General features: G+C 41.9%; 1 protein-coding gene across 1 annotated transcript in view; it reads right to left on the reverse strand.

The window, feature by feature from the left end:
- Positions 1-20,186, reverse strand: part of SUCLG2 (succinate-CoA ligase GDP-forming subunit beta) — a 236,451-nt gene that overhangs the window by 77,849 nt on the left and 138,416 nt on the right. The window contains exons 8-9 of the mRNA XM_084634188.1: positions 14,107-14,268; positions 9,349-9,491 (exon numbers count right to left, since the gene is read on the reverse strand). Of these exons, the coding sequence (XP_084490314.1) occupies positions 9,349-9,491; positions 14,107-14,268 (305 nt within the window). The remainder of the gene's footprint in view (positions 1-9,348; positions 9,492-14,106; positions 14,269-20,186) is intronic.

Raw genomic sequence — 20,186 nt, forward strand, 5'->3', positions numbered from 1 at the left:
TTCACTCACTTGCGGGAAAACATGCAAGGCATAAAGAAAACACTTTGCCTGCTTGGCAAAGAAGAGCGGGGTAATGAGGTGTGTAAAGGATGTATGATATTTGAATGAGAAAGCAAAAGAGTTTCTAATGACTACATAAGAATATGGTTCTCTCTACATTATCTGAAATGACATGCAATCTGACAATTCAAACAAATCCGATGCTAGAATGCTATAATACATCTATACCTGAGTGCTATTTACCTTTCATTTCAACTTCACTGTATACACATTGCACTGGTAGCTGAGGAAGCCGGGAAGGTCATTTGATCCTAATGCTCAAAGGTCTGACATCCTTACAACTTTGGAAAACTCAATTACCAGTAATCAGTCCGTTACTTAAATACAGAAATTGACCAATAGGCTAGTCTTCTACCACCCTATTCAGTTCCTATGATGGGCCCCTGGTTTATGTAGCCTTCTTTGTTTTAAACTTTACATACCACCTTCCATCTGAAGATTTTAAAGATTATTTAATCCAAAGAGATGCTGCTGAAGAGCAAAGAGGAAGCTGTTCTAAAGCTCCAGACCCCAACAGTTTGCTGATTCCCATTTACTCCTATAGCCACTGCAGAACGGTGGGAGAAATGGCAGCTTGGCCTTGACTCTCCTGTTCTCGGCAAGGGGGAAGAACAGTGGAAGCAATATAAATAGCCATGTTTCAGAGCTTCAGCGGGTGACATGAGATGAGCCAATGTACATTGTTCCCTCTTGGATCCATGATACAACACACTGATCCAGCCCTGGGCATTCACTGAACTGCACTTCTTACTCACTGTCCAGCTGGGTTCCTTCCTCCGCACACATCACTACCAGGATTAAAATGTCCTGCAGGTCAAATTCAACTTTTAGTGACACTTGTGCAAACCCACTGCCCTTCGATAATGTTACTGTATTACTGTAGCGCCTAGGAGCCCAGTCAGACTAGGACCGCATTGTGCTAGGTGCTGTACAAAAACAGAACAAAAAGACTGTCTCTGCCCATCAAAGAACTTTTTTTCAGAGTAGCAGCCGTGTTAGTCTGTATTCACAAAAAGAAAAGGAGTACTTGTGGCACCTAAGAGACTTACAAATGTATTTGAGCATAAGCTTTCGTGAGCTACAGCTCACTTCATCAGATGCATTCAGTGGAAAATACAGCGGGGAGATTTATATACATAGAGAACGTGAAACAATGGGTGTTACTATATATACTGTAATGCGAGTGATCACTTAAGGTGAGCTATTACCAGCAGGAGAGCAGGGAAAAAAAAACCTTTTGTAGTGATAATCAAGGTGGGCCATTTCCATCAGTTGACAAGAATGTCTGAGGAACAGTGAGGGGTTTGGGGGGGGGTGGAATAAACACAGGAAATAGTTTTACTTTGTGTAATGACCCATCCACTCCTAGTCTTTATTCAAGCCTAAGTTAATTGTATCCAGTTTGCAAATTAATTCCAATTCAGCAGTCTCTCATTGGAGTTTGTTTTTGAAGTTTTTTTGTTGAAGGATTGCCACTTTTAGGTCTGTAATCGAGTGACCAAAGAGATTGAAGTGTTCTCCGACTGGTTTTTGAACGTTATAATTCTTGACGTCTGATTTGTGTCCATTTATTCTTTTACGCAGAGACTGTCCAGTTTGACCAATGTGCATCGAAGAGGGGCACTGCTGGCACATGATGGCATATATCACATTGGTAGATGTGCAGGTGAACTAGCCTCTGATAGTGTGGCTGATGTGATTAGGCCCTATGATGGTATCCCCTGAATAGATATGTGGACACAGTTGGCAATGGGCTTTGTTGCAAGGATAGGTTCCTGGGTCAGTGGTTTTGTTGTGTGGTGTGTAGTTGCTGGCGAGAATTTGCTTCAGGTTGGGGGGCTGTCTTTAAGCAAGGACTGGCCCACCTCCCAAGATCTGTGAGAGTGATGGGTCATCCTTCAGGATAGGTTGTAGATCCTTGATGATGCGTTGGAGAGGTTTTAGTTGGGGGCTGAAGGTGACGGCTAGTGGCGTTCTGTTATTTTATTTGTTGGGCCTATCCTGTAGTAGGTGACTTCTGGGTACTCTTCTGTCTCTGTCAATCTGTTTCTTCACTTCAGCAGGTGGGTATTGTATTTGTAAGAATGCTTGATAGAGATCTTGTAGGTGTTTGTCTCTGTCTGAGGGGTTGGAGCAAATGCGGTTGTATCGTAGAGCTTGGATGTAGACAATGGATCTTGTGGTGTGGTCTGGATGAAAGCTGGAGGCATGTAGGTAGGAATAGCAGTCAGTGTTTCCGGTATAGGGTGGTGTTTATGTGACCATCACTTATTAGCACCGTAGTGTCCAGGAAGTGGATCTCTTGTGTGGACTGGTCCAGGCTGAGGTTGATGGTGGGATGGAAATTGTTGAAATCATGGTGGAATTCCTCAGGGGCTTCTTTTTCATGGGTCCAGATGATGAAGATGTCATCAATAGAGCGCAAGTAGAGTAGGGGCATTAGGGGACGAGAGCTGAGGAAGCGTTGTTCTAAGTCAGCCATAAAAATGTTGGCATACTGTGGGGCCATGCGGGTACCCATAGCAGTGCCGCTGATTTGAAGGTATACATTGTCCCCAAATGTGAAATAGTTATGGGTGAAGACAAAGTCACAAAGTTCAGCCACCAGGTTAGCCGTGACATTATCGGGGATAGTGTTCTTGACGGCTTGTAGTCCATCTTTGTGTGGAATGTTGGTGTAGACGGCTTCTACATCCATAGTGGCCAGGATGGTGTTTTCAGGAAGATCACCGATGGATTGTAGTTTCCTCAGGAAGTCAGTGGTGTCTCGAAGATAGCTGGGAGTGCTGGTAGCGTAGGGCCTGAGGAGGGAGTTTACATAGCCAGAACTTGTGTTATCCCCGGGCCTTCAGTGTACTGAGTCAACTTAGTAGAAAGATCTTTTGAAGAGGCATAGGGCAGAAAACAATCCAACTCACTCTCCCAAAACTCTTTGGGCTCTGAAGAAGTGAAAGACAACATAACCGTAAATACCTTATGTTTATCATTAATCTAGAATTTTGAATACACGCAAGACACGAAACTGCTGAGTACGAAAGCGACATTTTCACATCGTCAGTCATATAGTAAAGCAACACCTTTGTGGTAAAATATAGTTAGCATTTGGGCTGATGGGAGGAACTATGACTTCAGAAACAACACCCTGAGCAAGTGTCTGTATGTGTTTGATTGACCAGGCTGCTATACTCTCACATACTAGACCAGGAAACAACTGTGCCCCTCCTTACTTGCTGCAGTTACTCAGCATGGGAACTCTGAGTTTTATGAACTGAACTAATATACTCCCACAAGATAAAGATCAAGTAAATTAAACAATTTCCTGGTTGAAGTGTGAAGTTTCACTTTACTTTCTCTCCCCCTGCGCCCGAAATCTCTTAAAACGCTCAAACCTCTGCTATGGTAGTACAAAACAACAACTCCCTTCTGCTACTACATAATGGGCCACAACTTTAAGAAAACTAATATTCAGAATCCCTCAAGCCCAAATGATAAACTGATGGCGAATATGTCTTCTATAATAAGCAAGGATAAACTGTATTATTTGAACACAAAGCACAGCTGGAAAATAAGTGAATTGCAAAATATGTAATGATACTCTACTTCTGAATTCTGTTCAGTGCCTCAGATGTTGAGAAAATGAAAAACCACAAGACCTCTGCTTCACACACAAGTGAATGTCAAGGCACATCAATGCCATTATTTTCCTTCACTGAGGTGGACAAAGAGATGCATCTGATATAAGCAAACAGCAGTGATAGGAATAAGAATGCTTATTCCGTATGCATAAAACAATAATCTGTTTGGACTAAGGAATGGCTGAAGGAAAAACAAATTAAGCTTCTCTTGGGTTTGAAAGTGATTATTCCCTTTATATGAGTTAACAGATGTCAATATATAATATTTTGCTTGAAAAATATTTGTTAGTCAATATAATTTTTTGCAAGTAAACATTTGTTAACATCAGTTGATTTGATTAAATTTTTCCATTGTTAATGACACCATTTAAAACAATAGGGGCTTCAGTTGTTGAAAGAGATAAATTTTAGTCTCTCTTTTCAGTGAAGTTACTACTTTTCAATAAATCATTGCATTTAGATTCCACTGTTCAGGACAGTGCTGGAGGTCCGTCGATGGTAAAACAGAACTGCTTATAATTTCTTTAAGGTGACTTTGTATCTGTCAACTTATACAAGCTTCATCACTGAATATCTGATTGTATTTTATCCTTCCTGTGAGAGAGAGGAATATCTCCATTTTACAGCTGGAAACTGAGGCACAAGGTAGATTAAAGTGACTTTCCCAAGGTCCCACATTAAATCTGTGTCTGGTCTGGGAACTGAACCCAGCTCTTCTGAGTTCCAGTCCAGTGCCCTATCCAGTAGACCATTGGTTCCTACCCTGTCAATAGCTTTTAGACTTTCAAGTACACTGGGGTCCTGGTCCATAACCCAGGGCTCCTAGGAAGAACAGTAATACAAATAATCAATAATAACAGGTCAGTGTTTTTCAACCCTGGTGAGGACACAAGTAACTGTTGGAGAGAACAAGTAACTGCTCACTGATCAGCACTCTACCAGGGGTTTGCTGATCAGCACTCCACTCCCCTCATCAAACAAGCTCCTCAGCATTGCTGTGGCACTGAAGACTGCAACTTCTTTCCCGCCTTATTGTGTGAGAAAGAAGAGCAATGAAATCCCACTGATGCCTCCCCACAGCTTGGAAAACGAGGACAGAGACCGGAACTTTCCCTTCTTCATGCAGGTAGCCACAGGAAAGGGAAGAGAGCTCAACTTCTGCCAAGGCAGATGCACCACAGGAATTTGTGCAAAGGAGACAGGCAAGTGGGGTCACAGGAAGAAAAACGTGGCCAGATTTTGGGCTGCTAGGGGGAAAAAAGTTCAGCACCACTTCCTACAACCAATCTGATGTGTGCAGCACTGAATAGCTGGAAGGAAGCATACAAGGCCAGAATAGGATGAAAAGCTCAAATAAGACTCAAATTTTAAAGGGGGTATTTCCATTTTAAAGACCATGGTTGATGTTTTCCAAGAAACATAACTAATTTCTTTTCTTAAATGCTCCAATTAACAGTCAGACTTAGGAAAAATGCTAAACTACAAGATCATGACATTCTGTTTGAGAAGAAGTTCCTCAGCTTTGCTCAACCCACTTCCTTCCCCCCAATTTTTCCCCCTATACCAAATATACACTTTAAAGACAGAGTCCTATTTTAAAGCATATTTGATCATTTTCTGGAAGATTTAATCTCTTTTAGAGTCCCCAGCTAAAAGTTCAGAACTATATATTGTAGTCAGCTGCCCTGAGGGCATCTGGTGGTTAATATAATTCTCAGAGGCTCTCTATCTGTTTTGGAGATGTTTGCCGTCTTTAATAGGCCTGGAAACTCCCAAGAGCAAATTTTTCCTTTCTTGGATAAGGTAGGAAACAGGTTAAAGGTTGTAGGGTAATTAATAACTGACTACAGACTCCAAGTACTACACTAAACATAATAACCCATGAGGATCAAAGCTCAATATTAGTTAAGAAATGGTAAAGGCTCATTAGATCATCTTTTCCATCTCCCCGTCAATGCAGAAAATAGTGTTCAGATTGAGGAAGGACCCGATATTCAACTGCCATTTGTTTACTGAAGAGAAAAAATATAAAATGTTTACTTTAAAATTGGCAATAAGCTTCTCTGTGACCTTAAGATGCACAGCAGTAAGGATGGTCACACGTACACCATGAGTTTAGCCTCTAGTTTGTCCAAACCTGGTACAGTTGATTTGTTCCTGGGGATACGTCTACACAGCAACCAGGCACCTGCATCTGGCCTGTGCCAGCTGACTTGCGCTCGGGGCTCTTTCATTGCTGTGTAGGCTTCAGCGATGGAGCCCGGGCTCTAGGATTATGCGAGGAAGTCTAACCAGCAATGAAACAGCCCGACAGCCCAAGTCCCGCGAACCTGATTCAGCTGGCACGGGCCAGCCACGTGTTTTCCTTTGCTGTGTACCGGGTGTTTAATAGGAGACTGATACACCGCTATGTGTCCTCAGAAATCCTAATTGAATCCCACACATATTCTTCATATATTACTGCTGAAAATGAAAGCTGAATTTCAGCTGATATCATGCTGACTTGAAACAGTGTCACTGATGGGCATAGAGCCAAAAGGACAAAAGCTAAATCAGTGAAATCACAGGGCTGATGAGAGGTAGTTCAGAAGTGCCTCACTGAAACCAGACAAAGCCCCTCTGGGTGACTACAACATAAAAGCTAGGGAACGTTGACTGGTGTGCAGGGACAGAGTCAAAGGAACTGAGGTTAATACCTTAAAACTGGATGATGAGCAATAATTTCTGTAGGATTCAAAATCTAAACTGGACAAAGCCAAAACCACCCTTTGTACTTACGCGTTCGAGCGTCTGACATTCCTAGGAGTTAAATGCCCTAGGGCCGATAAGTGTCCTGCTGAAAACTATTTTAGAAAAAGTACTTGCCCACTGGGATACTAAGCAGTCATACACGAAAAGAGTGGAAAGCAAGGGAAATAGTCAGAAAGCAAATGAGAGAACAAAGGGGGAGAGAAATAAAAGAAAACAGGAAAAGGCCTACAAAGTAAGAAAATTCTTTCAGTGAAAAAAGAGAGGCAGAGAGACAATACACAAAGGATAATGTAAAAATATAAAAAAGAAAGAAAGGGACAAAGAGGAGAAGGCTAAGCAAATGAAATGAAGACAGGAAAAAATGAAATAAAAATTAGAGACATGAGTTATGGAGCATTCAGGCTGGTGACTTGCACATCTTGGGCTAGACACTCATGTGGTAAAATGGCAGAGATCCACTGAGTCATGCCAGTTATCCCCACTGAAATCAGAGTGACGATCTGGAGTAGGATGGGGATAGATAGTCAGATATTAACAAGAGGTAAAGAAATGCCTATGAATTATATTAATTAATTAAACTGGATACATGTCTCATCAAAATCAGCACATGCAGAGCACCTAGGAAATGTGCAGTCACAATCATAGTGTGAGAACACATCCTACTTTATTCCATAATCATCACTGTGGTACATTGTCGAGATAAGATCACACCACACTTATCTGTGAGTCACTGTGTCGCAATGCAATTTAGTCCCCAAATCTCTACCTCTGTTCAGCCGTTGATTACCATATTAAACACCCATCTCTGAATAATACAGACCCTTCCCCCCCGCTCCCCCCCCCCCGCTTTTTTTTTTTTTTTTAAATCTGTGACTCTAGTACTCATAAAAGTGAGGGAGGATTTAACAGTGCTGACCAGTGTCAGGCACAGTGCAGGTAACTATTCAAATCTCCCCCCAGATAATTCTGCCAGAGCCTGCTCCCCTCCTCTCCCCACCCTGACTTGCAGCACCCTTGCTTTTCTACCTCTCTGTTCTTTCAAGCACAGATCTATCAACCAATCTGATGTGTGTCATGGATTGCAAAAACCCCAGCCTGGATTAGGTCAAAAGGGACAATCCACTTCCTTCATTTGTAACCTTGAGCATAACCTGAACCTACGCCTCTGGAGGTGAAACGTCGGTGCCCATCTAGCCCTGCCATGAGAATATAAACAATTTCTTTATCCTTCTAATTATTACTACTACTACTAAGGGGGAGGGTCATATGCTCCGTAGCTTACATAGGCCTAACTTTTTGCACACACCAGGGGTTCCTTACATCCATCCATTCCCTTGCCCCACAAGTTCCCTATGGGTCACGCTCCCATCCTCCTCTTTTTCAGGGACTCCCCACAACTTCTCCCAATCTCCCCTCTGCCATGGGTTCTATGTAACCCACTATCTCCTTTCTCTCCTACGAGGACTTCCACCAGCCTACTTTCTCCTTGCAGGGTGGCCCCCACAGCCACTCCGGTCCCAAGCACAGCTCTATGCACACACCAATACATAAACTCATCATGACAACCAAGTGCAGAACGTTACAAGCTTTCATAAAAGACCTCACTTAACATAGTTTATACACAATACGACTGTAAACAACCAGTTGATTCAATTGCTCATTCTTTGGGGTTCAGACCCCCGTTCTCCCCATGGGGTCTCTGGACCCTGTCACAGTAACACCACAAGTTGTCTGTGCCTTCTCTCTGTGCGCTCTTCACTCATTCCAGGGTCCTCCATTCTCCCAGTGTCCCCCCCATTCCACTCATAGGAGGGTGCCCCATTCTCCCATGGCAGTGGCTGTCTGCCCCCCACATTCCCACCACGCTAGGGCTTCTGTACGCCTCATTCCAACACTTCCCCCACAGTAGGGTCCTACAATCTGGGCCCCCCCATGGTAAGGACCGTGTGCATGCTTCCATGAACCCCCCTCCCTCCCTTTCTGCCCTGCCCCAACTATTCTTCTTCTTTATTTCTGGGAGATAAGTCCTTCAGGGCGCCAACATGTTAAATTCCACTGGAAGGATGAGCAGGGATGAGACGGGGAATTGTTTTGCTAGAAGGCACTAATAAGTGCCATTGACCAGTTGTTTGATCTACAGGCAACTGCAGAGACTCTAGAGGCTATGGTGGTGCTAGTATGATAGCAGGGGCTTTGTGGATTCCCCATTATGCCCCTTCTGGTCTTCAGATCCCCCCATCCAAAGAATAAGGTTCTAGCTACTGATGCCAGAACATTCCCTGAACTTTGGAATTGATCAGACATGACATCTGAAAGCAATCATTTTATATAGAGAGAAACCAACAGAGAAATGCCCTTGAGGTGAGTGTACGGCTTTCACAAGCTCGGCCAATTGTTTGTATTACAGCAGTACCCAGAGATCCCTAACTGTGCTAGGCGTTGTACAAACACATGATAATGGAGCTCCTTCCCTTAGATAAGTCAGACAAGTGGAATTTTATTCCTCCCATTTTATAGATGGGGACCTGAGGTACAGAGAGATTAAACAACTTGTCCAGGGTCACACAGGAGGTCTATGACTGAGCTAGGAATTGAACCCACGTCTTACGAGTCCCAGTGCAGTGCCTTAACTATATGACCATCCCTTCACATAGACCAGTGGTTTCCCACCTTTTTTCATTTGCAGACCCCTCAAAAATTTCACATGGAGGTGCAAACCGCTTTGGAAAGCTTAGACAGTCTGCGGACCACAGATTGCAAACCACCGTTTTAGACCATCCTTCTAGTAAGTTATCCTCAAGTGTCACAAGATCATCATTTATATTTATTCAGCATATTACTGATAGACAAATGTCCTTCTACTAGTGCATTAGGAAACATCCTGTACAAAGACAGTTTTTACCTTAGGATCAGCAGTGAGCAATTTGAATGCCTGATAGACTTGTGCTTCCTTCACACCTCCACCAAGATCCAGGAAGTTGGCTGGCTTTCCACCATTAAGGGAAATGATATCACAGGTTGCCATAGCAAGACCAGCTCCATTCACTGTAATTGTAAGAGTCAGGTGGTGATATTTTACAAAAGGGAATTCAGACTTGTGAAATGTGATACGGCACATCAGCTCAAGGCAAGGACTAGTCCCTAAAACTTCACTTATTTCCGGCTCCATTTGATTTGTTTCAAATTAGGCCAACACCTGAATTTTTCAGGAGTGACTTAGTAGACATAAATGAACAAAATCATATGAAGGTTTCAGAGTAACAGCTGTGGTAGTCTGTATTCACAAAAAGAAAAGGAGTACTTGTGGCACCTTAGAGACTAACCAATTTGAGCATAAGCTTTCGTGAGCTACAGCTCACTTCATCGGATGCATACTGTGGAAAGTGTAGAAGATCTTTTTATACACACAAAGCATGAAAAAATACCTCCCCCCACCCCACTCTCCTGCTGGTAATAGCTTATCTAAAGTGATCACTCTACTTACAATGTGTATGATAATCAAGTTAGTGGTTCTCTTGTGTGGTATGTGATTGCTGGTGAGTATTTGCTTCAGGTTGGGGGGCTGTCTGTAAGCAAGGACTGGCCTGTCTCCCAAGATTTGTGAGTGTGTTGGGTCATGCTTCAGGATAGGTTGTAGATCCTTAATAATGCGTTGGAGGGGTTTTAGTTGGGGGCTGAAGGTGACAGCTAGTGGCGTTCTGTTATTTTCTTTGTTAGACCTGTCCTGTAGTAGGTGACTTCTGGGAACTCTTCTGGCTCTATCAATCTGTTTCTTCACTTCCGCAGGTGGGTATTGTAGTTGTAAGAATGCTTGATAGAGATCTTGCAGGTGTTTGTCTCTATCTGAGGGGTTGGAGCAAATGCGGTTGTATCGCAGAGCTTGGCTGTAGACAATGGAATGTGTGGTGTGGTCAGGGTGAAAGCTGGAGGCATGTAGGTAGGAATAGCGGTCAGTAGGTTTCCGGTATAGGGTGGTATTTATGTGACCATCGTTTATAAGCACTGTAGTGTCCAGGAATCCAGTGGATCTCTTGTGTGGACTGGACCAGGCTGAGGTTGATGGTGGGATGGAAATTGTTGAAATCATGGTGGAATTCCTCAAGGGCTTCTTTTTCATGGGTCCAGATGATGAAGATGTCATCAATAGAGCGCAAGTAGAGTAGGGGCATTAGGGGACGAGAGCTGAGGAAGCGTTGTTCTAAGTCAGCCATAAAAATGTTGGCATACTGTGGGGCCATGCGGGTACCCATAGCAGTGCCGCTGACTTGAAGGTATACATTGTCCCCCAATGTAAAATAGTTATGGGTAAGGACAAAGTCACAAAGTTCAGCCACCAGGTTAGCCGTGACATTATTGGGGATAGTGTTCTTGACGGCTTGTAGTCCATCTTTGTGTGGAATGTTGGTGTAGAGGGCTTCTACATCCATAGTGGCCAGGATGGTGTTATCAGGAAGATCACCAATGGATTGTAGTTTCCTCAGGAAGTCAGTGGTGTCTCGAAGATAGCTGGGAGTGCTGATAGCGTAGGGCCTGAGGAGGGAGTCTACATAGTCAGACAATCCTGCTGCCAGGGTGCCAATACCTGAGATGATAGGGCACCCAGGATTTCCAGGTTTATGGATCTTGGGTAGTAGATAGAATATCCCAGGTCGGGGTTCCAGGGGTGTGTCTGTGCGGATTTGATCTTGTGCTTTTTCAGGGAGTTTCTTGAGCAAATGCTGTAGTTTCTTTTGGTAACTCTCAATGGGATCAGAGGGTAATGGCTTGTAGAAAGTGGTGTTGGAGAGCTGCCGAGCAGCCTCTTGTTCATATTCTGACCTATTCATGATGACAACAGCACCTCCTTTGTCAGCCTTTTTGATTATGATGTCAGAGTTGTTTCTGAGGCTGTGGATGGCATTGTGTTCCGCACGGCTGAGGTTATGGGGCAAGTGATGCTGTTTTTCCACAATTTCAGCCCGTGCACGTCGGCGGAAGCACTCTATGTAGAAGTCCAGTCTGCTGTCTCGACCTTCAGGAGGAGTCCACCTAGAATCCTTCTTTTTGTAGTGTTGGCAGGGAGGTCTCTGTGGATTAGTATGTTGTTCAGAGGTATGTTGGAAATATTCCTTGAGTCACTTTAGATAAGTGGTCACTTTAGATAAGCTATTACCAACAGGAGAGTGGTTTTTGGGGGGGGGGGGAAGGGGAGAGAGAAAACCTGGATTTGTGCTGGAAATGGCCCAACTTGATTATCATACACATTGTAAGTAGAGTGATCACTTTAGATAAGCTATTACCAGCAGGAGAGTGGGATGGGGGGAGGTATTTTTTCATGCTTTGTGTGTATAAAAAGATCTTCTACACTCTCCACAGTATGCATCCGATGAAGTGAGCTGTAGCTCACGAAAGCTTATGCTCAAATAAATTGGTTAGTCTCTAAGGTGCCACAAGTACTCCTTTTCTTTTTGCATCATATGAAGGGTGTCCTGTACAAAAAAAAAAACTTCTAAGAAAAGGGATTTCATAATAATTAAAGGTTTCAGAGTAGCAGCCGTGTTAGTCTGTATTCGCAAAAAGAAAAGGAGTACTTGTGGCACCTTAGAGACTAACCAATTTATTTGAGCATAAGCTTTCGTGAGCTACAGCTAACTTCATCGGATGCACTCAGTGGAAAATACAGTCAAATAAACTGGTTAGTCTCTAAGGTGCCACAAGTACTCCTTTTCTTTTTGATAATAATTAAAGAGGATTACGCACCACACATGTAACTGCACATAAATATCCCCCTCAGAGTAAAGAACAAAAATTATTCTTAACCCAGCAGAAACACAAAGTAAAGTATCCTTCACTTATTACTGATCCCATAATTCCCCTGCCACACTTACAAACCATGTCTAATTTCATTAACCTTGGTAAGACTAACACTGCATTACAAAATATTTTAAAACTGAATATTCATTTTAACAAATTTGTTCAAATCATGAAATTTTCACATGATGTTCAAAAGGGGGAATGCTTTCTTCTATTAAAATGTATTTTGACACACTGGCATCCCATATCCTTTGCTACTTTAAATGCTGCTAGTGTTGCAAGGACATTAGCTCATCCGGGTGAGATGAATCAGAATGGTTTGGTACATTAAAGTTATTGCTTCTGTACAAAGTAAGTCTTTTTATATCACATGTAATTTTATGCAGGTTTCTACTGTACAGAACAGAACCATAAGGATCAGGGCTCGGGCACTGAATACGATGTTACTGATGGTTTAATGAGCTACACATTTTTTTAATGTTAGTTCCTTTAAAAGATGGACACGGCATTGGTCTTAATGCAATGAATTGGTTCTACTGCAACCTGAGCATCTTTCAAATAACTGGGTAGAGCATAAATCTAAGCACTATAAACTGTGGGCAGTAACAAAAGTTACCGTACCTCCATATTCCACTCCTCCTCCTCTAGAGGATAAACCATTTTAGCTAATTCGGATCAAAACGATGAAGTCAATTCTTTTCAGAATAAAATGTTCTGGCTTAAACAATTTACATGCAACTGAAAATGTTTTGCATAATGATTTAAATATTTCATCTATTTTACTTCTATGAAAAAAGGAATTTCAGCTAAAACAAAGGTTTCAGCATAATGCAAAATGTATTAATTACTATTTGACAAGAGAAATATTGAGATGTCAAGGGAACCAAATTTACATGGTGAGAAACCAAAGTTTAAATCCAGTTTGATTTTGTTTTTTAAAGTATTTTCAGATTTTTTAAAATATATATATATTTTTTCTGAACCCATTGTTGATACTTAGAAGGGCCATCCGGGCTAACCTGAGAATAGCAGCACTAACCATGCACAGGCTTACGTCTCAACCTCACCCCTCTTTTTAACCTATGTGCGCACTCCTGCCTGCTGCTCCTTCAATTTCAGCTTCCCGTTCGCTGTTGCTCATACTGGTATTCCCTATCACTACTATTACCTGCTTACAGAATTTGGGGAAGTGCAGGCGACATCAGCAAAACAATAAAGAGGACTAGTCACTCAAAGTGCTGTCAAAAAATACAATGAAAATCAAAATACACAAATTAAGCAAATTTTACAAACTGAGAAAGTATATATTTGTCTTTAATCTCTTTCTGTCAGAGTAATGCTGACAGAACGGGTGGGAGGGATAGCTCAGTGGTTTGAGCATTGGCCTGCTAAACCCAGGGTTGTGAGTTCAATCCTTGAGGGGACCATTTTGGATCTGGGGCAAAAATTGGGGATTGGTCCTGCTTTGAGCAGGGGGTTGGACTAGATCACCTCCTGAGGTCCCTTCCAACCCTGATATTCTATGATTCTATGAATGCTCACTATATGACTAAAAATCAACCAGTTAGCTAACAATCTTAGGGTTCACTTGTAACAGTAGATATCGTGTCATCAGATGGAAATGTGATTTTTGAATTGTGGTGTCACTTTAAAGAGTTCGCTGGTAATAAAATAGGACCGGATCCTGAAAACACTTAAGCACGTGAATAATTTTATGTATTTAGATTATTATTCTATTGTAAATATTTCTGATAATACTCTCTGTAACTGACTGTAAACAGAAATAGGTTAGTCAATTGATATTGAAAACTCTGAATTATTAATTGGTTATACCAAGATATTGACGAAGACAGATTGCTTTTCTTACCAAAGCAAGCAATGTTCCCATCCAGTCCAATGTACTTTAAGTCATATTTGGCAGCTTCATTTTCTATAGGCTCATTCTCAGACTTGTCTTCCATGGCAAATATCTCTTTTTGCCTAAACTCGGCATTGTCGTCAAAGTTTATCTTGGCATCAAAGCAAACAACTAAATGAAGGGGGGGAAAAACATCAAATTACAGATACTGTATGGTATACTGAATGGTCATTTTGAATTCAGAAATTAACTTCCGCATGTGTAATGTCACACAAAAGTGCAATATTCTTTCATAATTATGTACGAAGGCCCTGATTCTGTTTCCATAGTAATCAATAGCAGTTTTGGAAAGCAGGACTAGGGCCCTAAAACACTTTTTCCAAAGTCCAGGCATGGGTGATGGCACTGCAAGCTTCCCCACACAATAATGTCATGGTGTCCTAAGTTATGGGTTGTGGAAACCACTTCTAGAGGTAGGAGAACAGTTTGTGTTCCATGCTCATTTTAACTGCCCCATCCATAAAGATGTCAGTTATGAGGGTGGTTTTCATGATCTGGAGGATGGCGTGGATTGCACCCTCAGCAAGTTTGCAGGTGACACTAAATTGGGAGGAGAGGTAGATATGCTGGAGGGTAGGGATAGCATATAGAGGGACCTAGACAAATTAGAGGATTGGGCCAAAAGAAATCTAATGAGGTTCAACAAGGACAAGAATAGAGTCCTGCACTTAGGACGGAAGAACCCCATGCACCGCTACAGACTAGGGACCGAATGGCTAGGCAGCAGTTCTGCAGAAAAGGACCTAGGGGTTACAGTGGACGAGAAGCTGGATTTGAGTCATCAGTGTGAACTTGTTGCCAAGAAGGCCAATGGCATTTTGGGATGTATACGTAGGGGCACTGCCAGTAGATCAAAGGACATGATCGTTTCCCTCTATTCAACATTGGTGAGGCCTCATCTGGAGTATTGTGTCCAGTTTTTGGCTCCACACTAGAAGAAGGATGTGGAAAAATTGGAAAACGTCCAGTGGAGGGCAACAAAAATGATTAGGGGACTGGAACACATGACTTATGAGGAGAGGCTGAGGGAACTGGGATTGTTTAGTCTGCGGAAGAGAATGGGGAGGGGGGGGAAGGATTTGATAGCTGCTTTCAACTACCTGAAAGGAGGTTCCAAAGAGGATGGATCTATACTGTTCTCAGTGGTAGCAGACGACAGAACGAGGAGTAATGGTCTCACGTTGCAGTACGGGAGGTTTAGGTTGGATATTGGGAAAAACTTTTTCACTAGGAGCATGGTGAAGCACTGGAATGTGTTACCTAGGGAGGTGGTGGAATCTTCTTCCTTAAAAGTTTTTAAGGTCAGGCTTGACAAACTTGATTTAGTTGGGGATTGGTCCTGCTTTGAGCAGCGGGTTCGACTAGATGACCTCCTGAGGTCCCTTCCAACCCTGATATTCTATGATCTGTACAGTTGTAGTGACCCCAACAAATCATTTCATCTCTGGGCTACTTCCCCATGGCCTCCTCCCAACACCTTCTTTATCCTCACCATAGGACCTTCCTCCTGGTGTCTGACAATGCTTGTACTCCTAGGTCCTCCAACAGTACGCATTCTCTCTCAGCTCCTAGTGCCTCTTGCTCCCAGCTCCTCACACGCACACCACAAACTGAAGTGAGCTCCTTTTTTAACCCAGGTGCCCTGATTAGCCTGCCTTAATTGATTCTAGCAGCTTCTTGATTGGCTGCAGGTGTTCTAATCAGCCTGTCTGTCTTAATTGTTTCCAGAAGGTTCCTGATTGTTCTGGAACCTTACCTGTTACCTTACCCAGGGAAAAGGGACCTACTTGACCTGGGGCTAATATGTCTGCCTTCTATTACTCTTCTGTAGCCATCTGGCCCGACCCTGTCACAACACACATATATACACACGCACTACACATTAAATAGCTCCATAGTAGATAAAGAATATAACTGGAGAAAAAGTTTATTTTACAGTCTATTTGGTTCCTTGCAAACTCTTCCTTTAAAGAAATTAACAACAGCTTTAAGTATACATTAAGCATGATCAACACATAACTTTTTATAAATAAAGAAAATGGGAAAGTACATACAGGACTTTTCTTCAACTTGAACATCTGTTGTGGTTGTAAGAAAGCAGTAAACTGCAACTAAATAGGATTATATTTAATAATAGTTATGGACTATTTTAATTCTAAGGGTTAAAAAGGAGTTTACTATGAACGGCTATGATGAATACTGACTGACTACTTTTATGGATTTTACAAAGAGAAACATCTTAATAGATTAAAAAATGTGATAGTAGAAATAAGAATATATACAAATTACTTTATTATTAAAGCACTAATGACCTGTGGTTTGGACATTTACTAAAAATTAATCACTGGCTAAAGCAATTGATGTTTTGCAGCAAGCCAGCCAGACTAACTGCCTGGAAACCATTGATGCTATTACTATAATATAAAATTGATAGCAATGTTTGTCTGTATCTATTGTGTCTTCAGCTGTGTCTTGCCACTGTTGTGTGCGCACATGCACATACACATACACACAGAGCAAACGAAAGAGAATACCATATAGAAAAGTATTAGTCTTACTTCCTGATGGAAAAGTTTTGTTTTAATTCTTTTAAATACAAGAATTTGCTGCCCTTGACTCACAATCAATACTGGAATAAATTACAATAGATCAAGACCAGTCTCAGGTACTTCAGTTTTGGAGAACTACTTACAAGTGTACATGTGTGATAAATACCCCATAGAAGATTCTAGATCTTACCCTATAATAAATACAAATTATGCAAGTATGTCATGTGGGAATCTGCTAGAATAAGAAATATGTGAAGTCAATAATATGCTTTCCAATGTACTAGTAATGCATTAATTTTTGTTAACAATGAATTAAGGCCTATACCAGCATCAGAACCATACAACCAATTTCCCATTTCAAATGTTACCTTGATTATTTAATAAAAAGACCCAGAGGTAGAATAAAATGCAGTTTTCAGAGGCCCTTGGTTTTCCATTCTAAGTTTACCTTAGACATAAACATTTTCAGTGTCACATTAATGGAATCTTATTTCTCTGGAACATTCATCTTTAACAACTGGCCACACTACGTATAAAGTAGCAAGAAAAAACACCTATTAATATTTATCAAACAATTTTCACCATCAAAAGCACATTGTTACACGCATGATAGATTATACAAATGAATTTTCCTTCTGAACAAATATCAAAGAAAGCTTCAATACTTATATTCATGGAGAGTTTTTGTTGTGTTTCCTAGTGGTAAAAGATTTGGGGAGTTGCTAATTCAACAGCTTACACTGAGAACAAAAAATGAATTAATAAATATTGACAGTTATAGGCCTTTGACTCCAGAGTGTTAACAAAGGAATGTGTTACAATAGGAGACAAAAGGAAACACACACAGGGCAACGCATTTCATAACGGAAATGCAGACATAAGTGAAAAATAACAGCAGCAAAAAATAAGCCCATTTGAATTGTTATTTTGACAAGAACAAACACTCTTCATGTGCTGTGCTGTATTTTATCAGGATGAATAATTGCAATAAGCTATTCAAATGTGCCTAGACACACAGAGGGGTGTGGTGTGGGGTTTTTTGTTTGTTTTTTGTTAAGTTTTTAAAGGATGATACGCTGCGGGCATCCTCTGCTGTGCACAAAGCAGAAAATGGGCAGAGGGAGAATTCCATGCATCTTTGCCACTCTGGCAGTTTCTGCAGGCACTCTGCTCCTGCTCCCCTGCTATACTTACCGGGTATGGAGGAATGGAAAAAGTGGTGCGGCAACTGTGACAATCCTTCCGAGGATGCCCTGCTTGGCAGCCTTCTGTACCCTCAGCCATTCCTGAAAAGCTCAGCTGATTCCCCAGCTACATCAACTCACCTCTCCCCCACTGCCCTGAACCTCATCAGTGAAAGGTACTGACCTGGCTCCCCGCATCAACCTCCCAGCTACAGAGCATGATCTGTTCAAGAGTACCAACACCTGCACTTACTAATTACTTAGCTTCCCGATGCTCCTTCTACCCCATCGCAGAACCTACGTGCTACCCTCACTCTTTGCCCCAGCTCCAAGTCAGATGTGTCCCTACAAGTATCAGACACTGGCCTCTCTGCTCCCACATGCCCATCAGATTTGGGCACAGCCTTAGCCTTTTATGAGTTCTCCATCTCTGTTCTCGACTCTAGCAGCAGAAAGTTCATACAGCGAAAGTCGAAACATGCAGCAAACTCTCCCTGTGCAGCCATCCACAGCTTTGGGCCTGTTTCACATGCAGACCCTGAACCAGAGAATTTGGCCCTTAACGTCCTCTAATTTAAGTGAAAAGTTTCTAATATATTAAAAAAAAATCTTTAGTATGCAAACGGCATATTATTCGATAATTGAGTCCAGCCTGTTACCAGTCCAGGATTATTCCCCAGTATTTATTTCCTTGTTTGAAGATACCGTGCCTCTTTAAAGGTCTGATATGATTAGGGTGACCAGATGTCCAGATTTTATAGGGACAGTCCCGATAGTTGGGAATTTTTCTTATATAGGCACCTATTACCCTCCTCCCCCGTCCCGATTTTTCACACTTTCTATCTGTTCACCCTAGATATGATAAGCCCTGTTCATCACAATCCTATTGTAACAAAGCTGCCACTTCCTGAGCAGTCTCTTGTGGCCGGAGTTCCCTTTGCAGCAGCCTCCCTCTGTTCTCCATCTTCAGGGCCCCCTATAGCCTCTCTCATAAGTCTTACCGCCCTCCGCTTGGGGCAGGTTTAATGCCCATAGACCATTCCAAACAGTCCATCACTGCCATCCAAAGATTCCTACTTTTCCTACTGGCTCTTCTGCCATTCACATGGAGCTCTTCACAGGGTCACTTCTCATAGCTCTCTCCTCCCTGGAGGTTGGCCTTTTGGCTCTGGCTTCAGCTTCCTTCTCTTGCCAGTGTCTCCCCATTCTGAGAGAGAAACACTCCCTCATCCAGAGAGCTCCTCCGAATAACAGGAAGAGAGGGGAACCCTGCCCCACACTACACTACAAGGCTCCTAATCCGGGGCCTTAAAAGAACAGTGTTCTGGGGTTTTCCCCCCATCCAACCCAAAATTCCCTGGAACTGCAGCCTCTCTTCTGTTACCAGGCCATTTTCCTGGGCCATTCAACTCCCTGGAATGGCATCTTCTTGCCTCCCTCTACTCTTAAAGAGCCAGTATACCCCATTATACCTATCAAGAGAATTTGGACCCCACCTTTTGAAGTGATCCAAACAAGATAAGCATTATCAGTGTACATTCCAATACCTTATTTTTACTCAAATTATTTGACTATGCATCCCCACTTTAGTGAATGGAAAAAACAAAAAGTCAATGATTTTTAAGGCCAGAAGGAATCACTATATCATCTAGGCTGACCTTCTTGTATATCACAGGACACCAGCACCAATCAGCACCCACACACTAAACAAAAATCCTGCTCACCTTACTCCAATTTGTTCCAGTGAAGTCAATAGGATTATTCACATAAATGAGGCAAGCAAGATTTGGTCTACTGGGGTTCCTGAGGACAGAATTCCCCTTTATGTTTAAAACTTGGCTTCTGGCAGAAATACACTGGACAACAGTCCTGGTTTTATACCACGGAAAAAAAGTTTCACAAACTGGGTGAAAACGTAATAAAGCTATGATTGATTGATAGGAATTTTACTTAAATTTATTAAACTGAGTAAGATTTATAAAATAAAGGTCATTAATCCATTTCTATGTCATTAATGCATCTTAGATGAACTAGAAACCAAGCATCCAATACTGCACTAAAATTCTCAAATCTTATTTTCCACTCTGAAATACTGTTGTTCGTTTTCCAAATGCAAAATCTATACAAAATACTTTAGGGTTTTTGAAAACAACAGAAAATAAAAAACAAAACAACCCCACCAACCACCAGCAAAAACATGCTGTTGTATCAAGGCAGCATTTATAAATTTTGGTAATTAATCATTTTTTTTCTAATTCAGTTTTATTTGACAACTGCTCATTATACTCAAAACACA

This window comes from Lepidochelys olivacea, assembly GCF_965140295.1.
Source record: "Lepidochelys olivacea isolate rLepOli2 genome assembly, chromosome: 7".
Classification (NCBI taxonomy): Eukaryota; Metazoa; Chordata; order Testudines; family Cheloniidae; genus Lepidochelys; species Lepidochelys olivacea.